This window comes from Carassius gibelio, chromosome B20, assembly GCF_023724105.1.
Source record: "Carassius gibelio isolate Cgi1373 ecotype wild population from Czech Republic chromosome B20, carGib1.2-hapl.c, whole genome shotgun sequence".
In the NCBI taxonomy this organism is placed as follows: Eukaryota; Metazoa; Chordata; class Actinopteri; order Cypriniformes; family Cyprinidae; genus Carassius; species Carassius gibelio.
Genome location: NC_068415.1, coordinates 10873474 through 10890189, shown reverse-complemented (window position 1 = coordinate 10890189; position 16716 = coordinate 10873474). Strand labels below are relative to the sequence as shown.

The 16716-nt window shown below is 37.2% G+C and overlaps 2 protein-coding genes across 6 annotated transcripts; one reads left to right on the top strand and one right to left on the bottom strand.

Annotated features, from left to right (window-relative positions):
• Positions 1-190: 190 nt before the first annotated feature.
• On the bottom strand, positions 191-9957 carry wtap (WT1 associated protein). 5 transcript variants are annotated; one of them, XM_052585886.1, is made up of 8 exons: positions 9769-9935; positions 8520-8557; positions 8365-8420; positions 8208-8266; positions 7955-8082; positions 6049-6227; positions 1498-1652; positions 191-1382 (listed from the first exon to the last, which is right to left on the bottom strand). In XM_052585886.1, exons 1-8 carry the CDS (start codon positions 9926-9928, stop codon positions 730-732), a joined length of 1428 nt encoding a protein of 475 aa, XP_052441846.1. In that variant the 5' UTR covers positions 9929-9935; the 3' UTR covers positions 191-729. The 5 variants fall into 5 exon arrangements, 4 of the variants coding, with proteins under 4 accessions (XP_052441846.1, XP_052441849.1, XP_052441847.1 ...); XM_052585889.1 differs by having other exon boundaries at positions 9765-9931; XM_052585887.1 differs by lacking the exon at positions 9769-9935 and adding an exon at positions 9321-9525.
• A 436-nt stretch (positions 9958-10393) lies between these two features.
• Positions 10394-13591, top strand: sod2 (superoxide dismutase 2, mitochondrial). Its single transcript, XM_052585891.1, has 5 exons — positions 10394-10545; positions 11402-11604; positions 12551-12667; positions 12785-12964; positions 13231-13591. Exons 1-5 carry the CDS (start codon positions 10517-10519, stop codon positions 13374-13376), a joined length of 675 nt encoding a protein of 224 aa, XP_052441851.1. The 5' UTR covers positions 10394-10516; the 3' UTR covers positions 13377-13591.
• Positions 13592-16716: the final 3125 nt, after the last annotated feature.

Sequence of the window (16716 nt, the reverse complement as noted above, 5' to 3'; positions counted from 1 at the left end):
GACATCCCTAAAAACTGTTTAATTGAAAAGACATTTTACATCAAAAACATTTCAAACATCACTTTACAGTCTCACTAAATTCACACATTTAAATGCATTTTACTGTTTAGGCATTAAATTGATGACATGTTGATAAAACGATTGAATGGTTTTGATTTATTAAAAGCAGAAAATCAAAGCAAGGTTTGAGTCATATTAAAATTCTTTATTGATATTTGGTCAGTACATGAAAAGGTTTGAAATCAGGATTTAAGATACATCTCAAAAAACTACACACAAGTCAAACAAAACGTTTTCTCTCGTCATGTAGAGGAACAAAATAAAAGTTCAACATCAGGAAACTAAGGACTCTCTGGATTTGCAGCTTCAAGACTTAATTGAGCATCGATACATCGCACATATCTAAATGATTTCTGACTTCTAACAAGTGAGCAAATGAACAGTACAGAACCAAGTGTTCGTATTACTTTGACAGAGGAGATATGGTTTAAAAGTCATTCATTAAAAAGAAAAAAAAAATCAAATATACAAACATATTGTTGCTCGTTTTATAAACGTAATCAGCTTTGAGCATGTTGCAAATGCACTGAAATAGGTTACGATGGAAGGTCGGGTAGAAAACAAAAGTGATGTATTTGACCATTTCTCAAACAAGAACTTAACTGGCCCGAAGTGTGTGATATCCTTGTTTGTCGTGGTTAAAAAAACAAATGTGAAACTTTAAGAATGTTACAAAACAGCCCCTGTGGAGGCATTAGTGGCAACTGTTGCTGCAGATGAGTCCAGGCCATTCTGAGCGCTGTGCCTCATACCCGCAGTCCTGCTGCCTTTGGAGACAGCAGCGGCCTCATGGGAGTCAGCATTGGAGTCTGTATCGTTCGAGTGTTGGGTCACTGACGTCTCACTGCCTGTTGGTGAGTCCACGCTCTCATATCCCGCACTTAGTTGAGTCACGTACCCTTCTCCGCCCCTCTGGCTCGCTGTATCTTCTGAGTGGTTGGACAGTTTTGACATGCCACCATGAGTGGGGCTGGAGACAGATGGCGATGGTGGGTAATCTTCATCTGCGCTGCTTGCTTCCCTATACAGACTGGACCCAGACGCACCTCTCTGAGACGAGCTCCCGTTGGAGGGTCCATTGGACACCCTTCCACAGTCTTTTGCAACACTTGAACAGGAGGTGTTCGCAGGTTCACTGTGAATGGAAGGTTCAGAGGCTGCTGAAGGCGAAGTTCTGCTTGGACCGGCTCCACTAGAAGTGCCTTGGGAGTTCAACTGAGACAACTGCTGCCTGGTCTCCCTCAGCTGCTGCTGAAGAACCAGGATGGTGCTCTGCATGCCCTCCACCTCCTCATCGAGCTGAATGATGAAGTCATTAAGCTCTGGACCACACAAAATGCACAGGTACAAAAAAAAAAAAAAAAAAAAAGGACAACAGAGTGAGTTTAGGTTCCATACAACAATCCATGGAGTGAAGAATGGAGAGGTTTTGCTCACCATTTTGGCTGCTCTTGAGCTCTTCACTGTACTTCTTCTGCAAGGCGAGCTCGGCCTCAAGCTGGGCGATGCGCCCCTGAGACAGCTGCCTGCCCAACTCTTGATTCTCCTGGATCAGCATGCGACATTTCGCCATCAGCTTCTTACCAGTCTGGCTGCAAGGGAAACAAGTCTAATATCACATGGTGAACACAAGGGTTGACACAAGTGTCCACTGCATTTACAAACTGTGTGGTGACATTAGCCAACCAGAAACCACTCCAATGGCCACACTGGTCTTCAGACTGGTAAATATTGTTGACCAGAGTAAAGTATGTTTACATGCACTTATGAAAATGCAAAAGAAAGCAATTTTCTGAAACTAGTAAAAGCAAACCATGAGGTCAACACGACTGAATTATTGAAAGATATTAGGCTTTATGTGACCGAGTTCTTACAGCTTTTTAAAGAGTGTATTTGAGTGAAAAACTTCAGACAACTAAAAGTTACAAAGTAGTACGAAAGCCAATTAGCAATCGTGCCACTTGTATATGCAGTTAAAAATGCACTGCTAACATGGCACATATAAACTCAAAGGCAGTGCAGTTTCCTGGTGCATGTAAACATGGTCAACAACAATCAAGAAAATCAAGTAACTATTCAAACAATTCTGGAAGAGATGGTTGAACAGTTGTAAGAACTTCTCAAGTGCAATACATCTGAACAAGTTGCAAAACCAAGTTCATTTAAAAATCTAAAAGCAGAGATGATCACAGATCCAAAGAAAATACCTACCTGTTAATATAAAAGCAATAATTCAATTCAATTAATAATGTTATTGTGACTGTTCTTGTACTAAATGACAGAAGGTTAAAAAAATGTGCTAGAATTTTTCCACACAACAAAATTTCTTGTATTATCATTTAGATGAAATAACTGCAAAGCTGGATATGCCAGTGCACTGAATTTAAATCAGCAACATATTTTACTTTTCTATTTAAGGTTAGGTAAATGCAACCCACATCTACTGGAAAACTCTTGAGACTGTTTGATATATTGATATACTTAATAAAGATGTATTCAGTAGCATTAAACTTTAATGAATTAAATGGTCACTAAGGTGCTTTGGTGCCAAAAACAGTAGTGGGATGGGAATCTTTAGGCACTCTACGATCCGATCTGATTCTGAGAGTCACGATTCTTGATCTACATTTTTTTCCTAATTCTTCTTCTGTGCAAATACAGATTTACCACTTTACATTTTAACCAAAATTGCAGTTTCTATGCTTTGTTTCTAGTTGGAATCTCTGTATGTCAGTACAGAGATATTCTTTATAAAAGTTAACACCCTCCTAAAACGGCTCGTTCTAACACGCCCCCACGTCTACATCATGATGTGGGAATATTTGCATAACACAACCCAAATGTTCACGCAAAGGCAGCGTAACTTTTATTCTCACTGTTGCCGTCGCCGCCATGTAGTGGAGATGCTGTGTGTTTCGTTGTGAAAGCGAAACTACTTTGTCCGGTCTTCCAAAAGAAGACACAATTAGAAATCAGTTGTATTTACAACACTGTTCCAGGGGTCTCATATATAAACATTGCGTACGCACAAAATGGGCTTAATATATGTGTACAAAATTTTCCATGCACATATTGCGATTTATAAAAAATAAACCTGGAGTAAATCTGTATGCACAGTACAGACAATGCATACAAACTCTTTCATGAAGTGAGAAAAGTAATGAAGTAAACAACGATTTTAAACACCGTTTTCATGTTGATATACACATTTACATTAAATATTCTACTCTAATTACAGGAGATAAACACTGATAAACACTGAAATTACATAATTTTGCAAACAATAATTACATAATTCCATTAAAAAACATGACGAGGAGTGCTATAAGTGTACAATAATTAATCTTTAAACTAAACTACAGATCACATGTTATGAGAAATATTTTAGTGAGAACATGATTTACTGTGATATTATGGTGGGCACTGCTGGATTACTGTACAACCATAGCTGCACGGAGGTGTAAATATTTGCATGTTTCCTTTTTAAAATAATTATTCAGTGACGTGCCGAATCAGACAATAAATAAAGGCATATCGGTTTCAACTAAAAATAGCTAAAATATGTTCATTTTATCAGCAAAAATGCATATTTAATTTGATTTGTTTAAAACAATGGAAATATTGTTTGTCCTGAGTAAAAGAATGATGTCAACTAAAATATATCTGAGAACTACTTTAAACCATTTTGTTTTTACGGATATTTTCATATATTTATTAAAAAAAACATTAGGATACTGGCACAATTGGCATTATAGTCCATATCTCATATTTACTTAATGTCTCAGTGTTGAACATGGTGTCATGTGCATGGGAATTTGCACATAAATAATATGCAGATGAGAATAAGCATAGCAAAACTAGGCGTTGTAAGTTTTGCCTGACTGGAATTTATAAAGAGATTTTTGCGCAGGTTCTGGCGTGGTTTTATAACCCTTTTTATAAACCCACGTACACTTTTAGGATTAACTCTACGTTGAGTTTTATAAACGAGACCCCAGAACAGTTCAAGCCAAATATTCAGATGTGCACAAAGCATTTTAAAGAGGACGAGGACCGTTTCCTTAACCACTAACCTACAATACGGTGTCTGTTTCTATCAAGTGGGCCAATCCCAACTTTGCAAGGACAGTCTGGCGCTTCTGACTCACACCCTGCAAGTATTGAGCGGTGTAGAGCAGAGCTTGTTGTTTGTCATTCCTCCGATCACAAATGCAGACATGGTTTTATGTTTACACATTATGCAACGCGTAAAAAGACAGTACAAGTCATTATAATTATGTAACTAGGTCACAGGGATGGTACAAATGCCTAGTTTATAATGGGTTTCATTGGTTTTGTCTAGTCGCACTGGGACTCGGCCTCACAGAATGGTGAAGGGTGTACCATTTCCGTCACACGCTTTAGGTATTCGTTCAACACAACGCACCAGATAGCTGGCCAATCACAGACAAATCTCGCTTTTCAGAACCATGGGCTTTGTAAAAAACGTGTTTCAGAAAGGTGGAAAAAAAACAAGCTCAGATGCGATGCATCAGAGAATCGTTTTTTCCCCCACCCCTATACAATTGTTAGTAATACTACTGTCCTCAAACTAAAGGACTTGGAATCATTTCAAAACAAAAGCTGACATTTAACATCAAAACAGTTTGAGGTTAAATGTTGGTCAAATATAGAATATTTCCTTAAACTGGCTAACCATCTTTTCTGGAAAATCTCTGATGAATTATATAATGCCACTTTAGAGCAGACAATATTTCAAAATACTTGGTAACAAAGAAAATTGTCATAGATCTGCAAAGCAGAATCTCAAACTACTCTTGAATCACTCAGATTGTAAGTGCAACTATAACGTTAAAATCTATTTGCTATAAATTATCTACCAAGTAAAAAACCTGGAATAGAATGAAATGTGACCCGAGGGAAATGAACAAAACCATTGAGATCCTCACTGGGTGACCGCAAAATAAAAAGTGGATTAGAAAAGGTACACAAGATAAACAAATTATTATTATACACAAACATTTAAACAGCTCGAACAAATTCCTCTAACACACATTGCACATTTGCATTCACATTGAAAAAAAACAAAAAAAACAATTATGTTTGCATCTGCAGCAGCGCAACAGCCAATTTAAGATGATTACTAACTCAGTCAATTCATTTGGACCACACTGCTGTAAATGCAAGGTGCATATCCAGAGCAAAAACAAAGTATGTTACGAACACAAAAAAAAAAGAGAAGGTTTGAAACACTGTACCGTATGTCGCACCTGTGAGATGAACATATACCAGTCTTTGCAGATCAGAAAGTCTGATTCCTCCCCCAAAGTCTTACATCATAAAGGCTTCTGCCCCAAAGTCTTAAGGTTGCTTAACTCCTCCCCATTTCATTGCATCACACTATATTCCTACCTTCCTGTGTTAACATTCTAGATTCTTAACCAAGAGTCTCAAGGCAACTACGATGGAGTTTAAATGGGGGCATATTCCTCTGCAACACATTTAGTAGGGCCTTGTCATGTTTTAAATGTTCAATCAGTGATCTTTAAACTACAGTTCAATCAGCTCCAGAGCCAACGCTTTGCTCAAGTCTTTCAAAGGCCGCCTTTTTTGTTATAGGAAGCTTTCTAACATGTGCTGGAAGGGGGGCGTTTCCGACGTGACCACCTCTTCAGGAACAGTCCCGATTCCTTCAGGCTTCTGTACCATGAGGGGTGTGGGGGGAGAGAGAAAGCTGAAACAAAAGTGTCACCTGACCAAAACTGTTGGGTTTTGTTCTGATTTTACATTACGGTTTTTGTCATAGCAGAGCAATACGAAAGAAAAATGTCTTTTGTTCTGAGCTTTGGCTTTAAAGTCTGAGCCCCGTTGTGAGCAAAACATTTCAGTCTTCCCCCACCATTATCTGCACTCCTGCAGAGGAGAAGGTGGGGGTGAATCAGGAAAGTCTTGACTTTTTGTTTGGAGGGGGGAGTTATTTTAGTTTACCTATCAGGTGTAAATTTCCAGGCACTCAGTTCATTTTGGGCTTGCTCCAGTTTGTCTTTAGTCTGTTCCAGTTCAGCCTTCATTTTGAGGAAAAATAAGTTGATGGCTGGGTCCACCATGGACGATCTCAGCTGAGCCGCACTCGGTTGCTGGACTTGCTTCAGGTACTGGATTTGGGTCTGAAACGTGAGAGAGACCATTAAAATCTCAGCATGTAAAAAATGACAAACATTAATGTGAATGTAGGCATGTGATGCCCAGTCTGTAAAAAATAACTCTTCATCTTTGAAGCTTATATTCTATTAAGTAACAGTTTAAAACACAGGAGCCTTTAAAACAATTAACTATAAATTGCAAGTATTACTAGGGCTGCACGATAAATCGAATGTGACTGTCGTGCACATCTTGTCAGAAAAGCCAGTACTAAATCTCCATCACCTGCTTTCAGGTGGAGCAGCATTTTCTACAGGGCAAGTAGTTCACAAACAACTTGCGCAAAAAATTATGAAATCGAAGAAATCATTTGTTATAATGACAGCTGGTTGCGTTGCTTCTCAGTGAACTACGGCACTGTGAAGTAAACACTGCTCCATCTGAAAGCTCGTGAAAATACCACATTTAATAACATGTTTTTACTCCAAACCCACTTCATAACGTCAGTCAAGTGTTTGAAATAAATCCTTCTGTGATTTACTGATGATTACAGAACCGTGCTTCACTGAAAGATATGCATGAAAATTACTTTTGCCTCATCTCAATTACGATTTCATTTCGATTTATCATGCAGCCCTAAGTATTACAGAATGTAATGTTTCATTAATAAACAGTAGCTTAAACAGGCAAACTATGCTTTGGGTTCCAAATCTTAAAGGAGACATTTTATGCCCTTTTTCACAATGTAATACAAGTCTCAAGTGTCCCCATAATGTGTTTGTGAAGTTTCAGCTTAAAATAACCCACAGATCATTTATTGTATTCTTTTGAAAATGCCTATTTTGAGAAGCAGAAACACAATTTTTTTTTGTGCCTGTCTCTTTAAAGGCAAAGAGCTGCTGCTCCCTCCCCCCTTTTCCCGAAAAAAGCAGCTCAAACCTGTTAAAAAGTAAAAACATCAGTTTTAGTTCTGATTATCTTGTTTACCATGCTGAAATGCGTTATAATATATATTTTAGATATGTTTGGCAGCAGCAATATACAATAAATAAATCAAGAAATACACTGCTCTGGTCTCCTCTGAGGATGGGACTCTAAATAGTGTTCTCTTTCACATTTCCTTTGGTTGGTAGATGCACCGGAAACCTGATTATAGCACTTAAAACCTGGAAAAGTCAGATTTTCATGTCACCTTAAAAATAAGAAAATCTAGATAGGTTAAAACTTAAAACTTTTATTTGTACCTGCAACAACTGTAAAAATAAAGATACAAAAATAAAACTGATGCCTGACTTGAATGTGCAACTCTGTGGTCATCCACTATCTCACTTTTTCCACCAACATGCATTTGCTTTACTTTTAGCCAGGTGTTCCAGTGTTGAAATATTGGAAACAATATTCTCAATTCTGCATACATAGACCAAATTTGATGAATTACAGCGAGATCATTTGCATGATAAACATTTGGATACAGATTTGACTGAAACCCAACAGCAGCTGTTACTTGGATAAATATTCACAGATGCTTCACAGACAAGTCAGTACAAAAGGACAAATACAACTACTGTGTTTAAAATCTTAACACTTCTAATCCACTATCATTTAAATACTACATCCACATGCTGTGGAAATCAAAACATCTACTACACTCCATCAGAGCCACTCAATGTCATTCAAGCAAAATGACCCAGTTCCTCCACTGAGAACTGACCACAAAGCAGGAGTAAAAAAGGAGACATAATAACACACTTACTGTACACTCTTGCATTTCCTGCTCTTTAGTAGCAAGCCTCATCACCAGGATGTTTTCTCTGCGTGCAGATTCCTGCTGTTGCTGTTTCAACTTCTCCTCAGACTCCTTCAGGCCCGTCACATCATTGGCTGCAGACATTTAAGCATGAAAAAGATGCATTAGATATAGTCATTTCATTATTCTGCACAACATTACTTTAGTAAACCACTGAAAACTACTAATTATTCAGAACATCTGGGATGTGCAAACTTACAGTTTAAATCAGCATATTTTGTCTCAAGCATCTGGACATAAGCTTCATGCTGTTTCCACCTACACCCAGAAACGAAACACAACAGTATCACAATCTGGAAAGCTTCACCATATCTGCATATCCTAAAAGCGTATGGCACAACAGAATGGCTACACACCTTGTACACAGCTCCTCTCGAGTCAGGGTCTTCATGTCAGATTCACTAAGGCGAGCCTACAAGGACATAAAAAGGGGAAAAAAAGACTTAGAAAAAGACCACGTTTGGCAGAAAGGGACTCATATAATCAGATTAGACTGCGACAATGAGCTCACCTTCTTCGGGAGAGGTTCTTCATTGGTCATCCTGATCTCTGTGGAAGACAAGTGCACAAATCAAGCATCCAGTGAATGCAAAGGACTGGAAGATCAACAGACACTGCAGGCAACAATATTAAGCAAAGACAGAGACACAGTACAGTAGAGTGGATTTCACACGCCTACACATGTGCTATTACAAATATAGGCCACAAGGCGAGATATTCGTTCGTTTTTACATCAAAGCAACTATTACAGGGGAATAATTTGCACTGAATTTTATACATAAAATTAATAACAATAGTAAAAACGTAACGACAATTACAAAAAATTAAGTTGCTCATTTGAAAACAGAAACCGCTCCACTAACCGGGAAATTAACACGGACATACTGCTCCAGCATTTCCGTGTCCACATTTAACCTCCTTATAAACGAAACAGCAATGCAATCTTATCAACCTCCTGAGATTTTGAACAGGTAGCTTAACTTTGCGTGTAAAGACAATAACCTTATCTAACAGGGAAAACGAGAGCTGACATGCTAAGCGGTCTTCGCTGCACACCACCGCGCCATTCTGATACAATCTCGTGATGCTCGCTTCTGTCGGGGAAAATGTGAAGCTTACGCAGCCGACAATGCATGCCTATCTTAAAATAAATTCAATAAATTATCGCCAATTAGACGTGGAGTAATACAAACGTGCCGGCGCCTTCTTGGAGTAGTTTCACTGTCACAAAATGGCGGAGAAGGAAGAGACTCTCCCTCTCCGAGAAGCAGCACTTTATCTGAAATAGGAAAATATCACCCTTAACACTTACCAGACCCGATTCACTTCGACCAGAATGACGCTTATTTCTTCCAAAATTAGATCTTAATCAGTTATGTTAAATTGTGAGTTTCTCTGAAGGAGGAAAGGCTACGTTTTGTATTTAAACGGAGGGGAAGACGGCCGCCATGACCAGCGTGTGCGCGATGTTCAGCCGCACAGCATCAGTGCATCCGCGCGAGCGCTGAGGAGGAGGAGCACGTCACCGACGCAGTGTTGCCTTGTTGCTCCTGTAAGAAATCGGGTCTCCAACATCTGATAGTTTACCGACTATAATGATGATGATGATGATGATGATGATAATATAATACTTGGCTTATTACAAAAATTACCGGGTTGTATTATGATTTACAGCCATAACACAAATAAAGGGTGCATAAATGCTTCACATAACCCACATAATGATCGGCCACATATATGACATTAATTGCTTTACTTGCTTTGGTTTACATTCCTCCTTTCGTCCCGGGTTTGTGCTTCCCCAAAGTGGTCGATAATTTTTGGGTTGATTTTTATACCTTGTTGCGTGTTTCCTTTGCGGGATCTGGCAACACAAACTGACAGAAAGATACTGTTCTCTTTAACGTTTACCATATACATCCCATAGACAGTAAAGATACATCCACGAACCTGTGCATTACAATTTACTTTACGTCTGAGCTAACTATGTCCTCTTTCGTCATAAAATGGTGTTATATAACCCACCAGCTGATTTTCTCTTAGAATTACTGCAGTATTAATTCACGTTGAACAATTAATTGTGCTGTAATGTGAGAAGTAACAACATCTACGATCGTCATAAAACATAGTATGTTCTGAAACGAAGCTTTTTATTTTATTGACTACTCACTGTAAACGTAAGGCCTTAGAATGACTGGCTGAGTTACACCAGTTGACACCGGGGGTGCTCGGTTTTTGCACCGTCTTTAACTTACACAAATCTCCTTCATCTGGGATATATATACTCAATTAATATTATATATTTTTTTAATTGTCTTATCTAATATTTCACTCGTTAACAAAATGTATTGTGAAATCCTTAAACAATAAATAAAAAGTGTTTGACCCCTATTTTGATATAATGGTTCGCTCTAGTCCAAGTTGAAGTTGAAATTTCAAGGGCAGGCTGTAATGGAGAGAGCTTCGGTTTGGGAAGTGCATGTGTCGCTGTGTGTGACGGAGTAGATCATGCTGTGCAGAGTCGGATATGTCCGCAGGTAAAGATAAAGTCTGAATCAGCTCTCATATTGTGTGCTACTAACTGAATAACAAGGCCTTTTTAAATCATTAAATCAAACGCTGTACGAATAAACTGCGCACTTTTATTTTTGGTGGAGCGACCAGGCTAACAGCATCAAACTATGATAGTTTGCATAACTATATTGCGAGTAACGTTACAGTTTCAGGTGTTTTTTAATAGATGTATATTTGTTGATTTAAAGTTTTGTACATGAAATAGCATTTAGCTGCTGCCGATTTGAGGCTGCCAAACAACAGCTTAGCCTGTTATAAATAACCAATCCATTAATTTAATGTGTAAGTTACACAGCTAGATTTTTTTTTTAAACTAACCGTACAAACCTGTTGGAACAACAATAGTAATATTAAACTTTTATGAGAAGACACTCAGTCAAATCAGCTTCACTATAGCTTTGGTGGAAACAGGCCTACTAAAAAAAATCACACGTATATTGGCACACAATCAGTACTATGTTGATAGTTCTCTGAACCAGAGTTTTTCAAAATGTTTTAACACTCACATATTATGATGCCTTGCAAGAGGCACCCTTTTTTTATATATAAGGCACTTCAATATTTTAATTTTAACTTATTTAATTGTTAGAAGGAAAATTTGTTTTGTAAATCCATGGACCCCAGTTTGAAAACCTCTGTTCTGGTCATCTGACGGCTGTCATGTAGCAACAGTCCCATGTGAGCTCACCACAGTAATCCAACATATCTTGCAACATATCCTACACCCCTGACAAATTATTGCAATACTCTGATTGCAAAGCTTATTTACTTCATATACTAAAATATTTAATCGTTTTGATTTATTGTTGTCGATTCCAGGTGCGCTGCCACCTTGAACCCCATCTTGGGTGCTGTGTCCTCCAGACAGAAGCACACACTGCCTGATCTCCCATATGACTATGGTGCACTTGAGCCTCACATCTGTGCTGAGATTATGCAGCTTCACCACAGCAAACACCATGCAACCTATGTCAACAACCTCAATGTCACTGAGGAAAAATATCAAGAGGCACTGGCAAAGGGTAAGAACAAAACAGATTATTTTACATTTGTGATTGTTGTCTGATAGAACGGTGGTTTTCTAGGTAAAAATTAGACTGCACAACACCAGCAAACATCTTAGGGCTTGGTCTGGCTGGTCAATCACTTCATACTATGACACCTTCATTATGTTCCAAATTGAAATTTTACTGCACAATTTCATGCAATCTTATGCACTATTCTTGGGGATATTTTCCATGGAAAAGAAAATCGAAGACCTAGTCGACAACTCTGTTGGAGCTGGACAAAATAAACATTTGATAGGAGAATGATAGCATGATGGCAATGCTAGTACACTTTTAAGTTAACCTCCTTTACATACATTAAAACATGGTTATGCATCTGTTGGTTTTTCAATTGGCACCCATTGTTTTTTTTAATGATCAGACTAAAGCTCAAAAGTAATTTTTTTTCTTTTTAAGTACATTTATTTTCATTAGTTGAAATAAAGCTAAAATCAAATAAGATATACATTTTAAATGAAAATATAAATGTATTAAAATGTAAACAAAATTTGGAAATGTTGCCTGGCAGCTAACTGAAATAAAATGTTTACGTACTAAAATAACAAACTAAAACTTAAGTATTTAACTGAATGGGAACATTTAAAAAAAACTAATAAACATAACAAATGAAATAAAATTGTTAAAACATAAACTAAAATTCAAATGATAACAGAAAATATAAAATTAAAAGCCAATTCAAAATATTAATAAATGCTAGATTAGTATATAAATAATACTGACATTTCACTGCTTTCCCTAAATCATTCATAATGTAGACCAGTGTTATGTGTTTCATTAATGGTTCAGTAGTAGCAGTATAAAAATTAGTTTACTTTTACCACAATCAAAGGACTAAGCAAATTATTTTAAATGTCTTCATTGCATATAACAATTGTTTAGGATTGACCTTGCTGTGTTACAGGTGATGTGTCAACTCAAGTCTCCCTTCAGCCTGCACTGAAATTTAACGGTGGTGGCCATATTAATCACGCCATATTCTGGACAAATCTGTCACCGAACGGTGGAGGAGAACCACAGGGTAGGAGTCATTGTACACATAAATAGACGTTGGTTGAACACATCTATACTGCTATTTCATTTTTCATTCATGGAGCATATATTTGTATGTGATAAGTCTTTGTTTTATTTATTACAGGTGAGCTGTCAGAAGCCATCAAGCGTGACTTTGGCTCATTCCAGAAGATGAAGGAGAAGATGTCAGCTGCCACAGTGGCTGTTCAGGGCTCAGGATGGGGCTGGCTGGGCTTTGATAAGGACAGTGGAAGACTGAGGATTGCTGCATGTGCGAACCAAGACCCTTTGCAGGGCACTACAGGTAAATATTCCACAATGAATAGTAGAGAATAGATCTGTTTTGGTAGTAAAGTTATGAATCCCCAGAGTTCGCACTGTAATTTTTCATACACTCTTAACAAGACCCTTAGTGAATACACTGAGTCATCCATTTATATGTTGCAGTTGTATGTATTTCTTAAGGTAAAGCAATATTCTGGTAAACTCCAAAAAGAAATAAATCATTTGTTTTTAAAGTTGTTAAAGTCTTTGAATTTTACTATACTCTCTTTGCCTTTTGAATTTGAGGTCTCGTCCCACTACTTGGGATTGATGTCTGGGAGCATGCATACTATCTCCAGTACAAGAATGTTAGACCTGACTATGTTAAAGCCATCTGGAATGTTGTGAACTGGGAGAATGTCAGCGAGCGTTTGCAAGCCGCCAAGAAATAAACTGCACCAAACTAGAGGAGGAAGAAGAAGGATCACTGTGTCCGTTTAGACCTTCAAAGCGCACAAATAATCAGACAATATTACGACTTTCTTGACAAGTTAATTTGCATTGCAGAATTATGCATTGTAACTCGTAGCTTGCTTTATCGTTGAGTCAAATTCAAAGAATATGTACGTTCATGCTTTCAGAAAATTAAAATATTGTTTGAACATGGTCTTTGTGTTTTCTTGATTTTTTTAAAAAGCCTAAATGAACTTTATACAATATTAATATTATAAATCATTATTAAATTATTTTTTACATTACTAATATAAAATATGAATATTAGTAAAATATTGTATTAAATGACACCTGACTGCATTCAGTCTTTCAATCCTGTTATAGCCAAGTTGTAACTTGTGTGTTTTATGATCTGTCTGATATTTAGAATTGGATGCGCTCAATAAAGGAGTCAATTAGCAACGCAGTGCTTGTAAAAAAAATTTAAACAAAATAAACAAAAAAATTCCAATAGATGGAGAAGATCAAAATTGTTTTGAAAATTAAAAGCATGTCATTGAGTGCAGTGGAACCGTTAAATCACTTGGATCGTTTCTTTTTAATAGACAGATGCTCTTCCAGTGTAATTAATTTACAACAGTGCATGAAGTGTTTTCTTGTAGGAACAGCAGAGGGTGCCAAATACCAGAGGGTGAAAATAGAAAGAGGGTTTTGCATGAAATTCTAGATAACCAGACTTGAATGGATTCTGCAGTGAAGAAACCATCTGCAATAACAATTTTCCATCAATTGAAACTGACATGACTGTAGTGGTCTTTTTTTCTGTCAGTTGTTTTCTCTTTTTCTTCGGAATATGATCAAAAGTGCCCCTCGTGGTTTTTTCTGATCAAACTGATGTTACATTATTGTTATTTTCAGTTGAGAATAAATATGGACATCATATCACCTTGGGTTTTAAAAAAATTTTGCACCCTGTTTCCAGAGTGCTTTTTGACTGCTTTGTGTCTTCATTTATTAATTTCTATTGTGAGACCGCAATTCACAAGGTGTGCATACACACACACTTCGGAAATACAGTGGCCAAGTCAAACTGAGTTTAAAGCAAGTTTCTTTTTTGTTCTGGCATGCTATGACGGTGTCCTGACATTCTCCTTTGAAAAACATTTCAACTGTTCTTTCCTTTAAAATGAAAAATACAGAGAAAAATAGGGATGGTTTTAGAGTCTTCTCCAGTAAAGTGCCTTTATTCTTTTGCTGCAGGTTTATGCATTTTCTTTTTGGCGAGATTGCATTGGCAGTTGACAGTTTTCCTTTTGTTATGGGCCAGACCAAGCTTTTTGATCCAGAGGACTTCCTTCTAGTCCATGTGTTTGGTGCGGTTTGAAACTTAACTTAGAGCCCCAAAAACATGACCCGTGAGGCTGTTGAACACACATTGAGTTTCATACACCCACTCAACCATTTTTGAGTATGATTTCTCTCACTGACATTCCCTTTCAGCGCCAATTAAATTCACTCTTAATGAAACGTGAAATCTGCTATTAGTAACTTAAGACGATTAGGTTCTGAGTCATACAGCTGAGAGTAAGATTGATCCTGAGGCACTGACTTGACTTTGTTAAAGCCCCGTGATTTGCCAAAGCTTGATGTCATTCATCATCAATCCACTGTTAGACACGCATTTGATCACTTTAGAAGATTTCTAGGTTGCGGCTTCCATGACGGTTCAGGTGCAACAGAAATGTCAAAGATTTTGTTCTCAAATTCTGCCTGCTCATTGGAAAAAACCCTTTAATATTAGTCTTTTTCCAACTCGGACTGATGGCATGTTTTGGTGTGGCCTACTTTTTTCCTCTTAAATTCAGAGTGCCAGAGTTTGCTTCCTTCCAACATGGCTCGTAAAGTAGGCAGGCTTGCAGTCCAGAGTAGAGTTTCTTCAGCTTCTGGAAGGAAAGAAGGAAAATACCAACATCTATTCATCAAGCTCAGCCTTCCCTATTTTACCAACCTATCTGTCTGCTACTCATTTTCTAACACCCTCTCTTTTTCCAAGAGTGCTGTGACCCCTTTTCTTGTTTTCTCTTATTCACTGCTCTTTACTTCTATAGGTCCTTCCATCTTTCTTGTGGTCTCCTTATTTACACCCCATATAAATGATCAGTTTTAGTGTTTCTCATAATAGTTTGATCAATTTATTGTGTCGAAAGTCAGAAACAAACAGTCTTTTGTCAGTTGACAACCTTCGCCTGCTTTCCTAATTTCCTTTTCTTATGCTTATAAACTTGAACTTTCACTCTCTTTGCCAGGGAAAACATTTATCCGTGATTAAAGATAGCTGCATATAACTTAATTTAAAACTCCCAACTAACAGAAGTGAGTGATGAGATGCATATCATTTCACTTCTGTTGATGATTACGACACACCGACACATTAAAAAGGAGTGTTTTTCCACTCTCGTATGTCATATCACCGACAGATATTTAAAGTTGAGTATTTTTGCTACTGATTAATTTCAAATATAGAGGATAAATGTTCTTCTTAGACTTTTATATGCTGTTGCTGAAAATAGTCTTTCATTAAGGAGTATTGTGTATAAATGGAAACATGCCTGCTTTGGGACCACTCGTCTGTAATCATAACAGAAGAGATGGAAAATGAATCTTTTCATTCTATGTTTTGAACAGAATGTAAATGTTTTCTCCACGTGATCCAGTGATGCTTTGCACAGTGCCACACATTGTGTGGCTTGTTTCTTTTCTGCATTTTCTGTGTTTTTATTGTTGATAGATGAACAAGGCGCGTTGGCCTGATGACCACAAATACCATTATGGTACTTTTAATGGTGGGTTTGGGTTTGGAAAAGAACTATGTTTTCTTTGAGTTACATAAATTGTACCATTATTATTTCTGAAAGAAATGTGGTGGTAGACCAGGGGTTGGTATTGAATAAATTGTGTCTATCCAAACAGAGGTTACAGTTCAAGATTCTCATTCTGGAATTTAGTACATTTATCATATATATTGAGGCTGATAAACAATGTTATGATTCCTCATGTGTTCCAAGACCAAAGGGACATTTAGTGAGAGATTATGTGAGTATGCTATTTTAAATGTTTTTTGGATGGCCACATTGAATTTGTCATCCCAGATTTGGCATCCAAAACATGAACCCAAATTTGTTAACAAAATAGTTTGTTTTTATTTTTATTTTTTTAATAAAACAAATAAGCTAAAATTAATAAATGAAATGAGAACAAATTATCAACCTGAGCTCATGATAATACGTGTGTATTTTTACGTCAATTGTGGTTCTACCATACGTACATTTACTTACGTTT